Here is a 1,365-nt window from a genome sequence, read left to right on the forward strand (position 1 = left end):
GCAGGGAGCCGTGACTGACGGTCACCACTCTCTGCAGGGAGATGATCGAGAAGTGAACGAGCGCCGGTATGTGTTCCCTCACTATGAGGATGAGTGAAAATCACCCGCCTCATAGTCCTCCTTTAACAATGGTCTTCTCCTATTCAGTGTGCTTGTTTTGTATGCCATTGTTCTAAGAAGCTACACACTGATTCGGTTGGAGGACTTTTGGATTTCTTTAGTCCCTTCTCACCATAAACTCTATGGGTACAACAGACATGTGAGCAGCACCCCCCAATGGGTGTCCCGAGCTTCCCTGTGTCCTAGAGCAGTCTGGGAGATCCATTTCACCCTTCGGGATGGAGAGTAAAGGGGAGACTGAAGACATCCATTTCTCAATCCCCCCAGTGAGGCAGGAACCTGGAAGCACTCAGCTGTGAGCACTTCCAGGTTCAGTGCATGGCCACTGCTTCGGGGAGAACGGCTGATCGTGTACATTCATGATTTGTTAAGACAAAGTACAAAGGAGGCACTTGGGGTCTAGTAGACCCCTAATGTCTCCATGAAGGGGACCTGCTATGAAATATATCAGCCCCCTTGACTCATCAGCCCCCTTTGTGATATTCATAAAGTTAAGTAGAAAAAAAATGAATATTGTAAAAAATAAAAATGAAAAAGTTAAAGTGGAATTTTGTATCTATTTACAGAGCTCAGTTTTCTCCTCCTCCTTTTATAAATCAGACCTTCTCCCTTCATTGGTAGACGAGACAATTACCAGTTCAGCCCCATCCCTCAGGATCAGAAGGACGCCGTCACGCTTTGCGCATTCCTCCCGGCTCTTCTCCCACGTTTCTTCATAGTCCTGGAAAAAGTAACAACGGGATCCAATCTGTATCCATCCGCTGGGGCAGGTGGTGCAGGAGGCCTCCTTGATGCCCTCTGGGGAAGTCAGGAGAACACAATGAAGAGTCTGAGACTTTGGGGGTGATTTACTAACCTAAACACACGCACGCACCAGGTGCGTGTGATTTTCACACAGCAAAACTTATTTATCAACCAAAAAGTCTCTAAAAGCATATTTCCACTAATGCCATATATGGAAAAATCATGCACATGATGCATATATAATGCTGCTTCACAGTTTAGACAAAAATGGTTAGCTCATGCATTTACATTCCTGCATTCATCAACACAAGCAACACAACATAGAGCTAATTTACACAGCATCACCTTGCAATTCATGCGGGGCTTTGCACAACACACCTGCTGGGTGTGTACACACTACAAAGGTGTTTAGATTCCACCCATAGATCATGCTGGGAGGGAACACACTACAGAGGTGTATACATGTTCGTGGCGTGTTTATAAGGTTAGTAAATCAACCCC

At 45.7% G+C, this 1,365-nt stretch overlaps 1 protein-coding gene across 1 annotated transcript in view; it reads right to left on the reverse strand.

Annotated features, from left to right (window-relative positions):
* Positions 1-1,365, reverse strand: part of LOC108798276 (C-type lectin mannose-binding isoform-like) — a 37,098-nt gene that overhangs the window by 6,252 nt on the left and 29,481 nt on the right. The window contains exons 8-9 of the mRNA XM_018570008.1: positions 755-918; positions 233-331 (exon numbers count right to left, since the gene is read on the reverse strand). Of these exons, the coding sequence (XP_018425510.1) occupies positions 233-331; positions 755-918 (263 nt within the window). The remainder of the gene's footprint in view (positions 1-232; positions 332-754; positions 919-1,365) is intronic.

This window comes from Nanorana parkeri, unplaced genomic scaffold, assembly GCF_000935625.1.
Source record: "Nanorana parkeri isolate BGI_ZX_2015 unplaced genomic scaffold, ASM93562v1 scaffold1441, whole genome shotgun sequence".
Classification (NCBI taxonomy): domain Eukaryota; kingdom Metazoa; phylum Chordata; class Amphibia; order Anura; family Dicroglossidae; genus Nanorana; species Nanorana parkeri.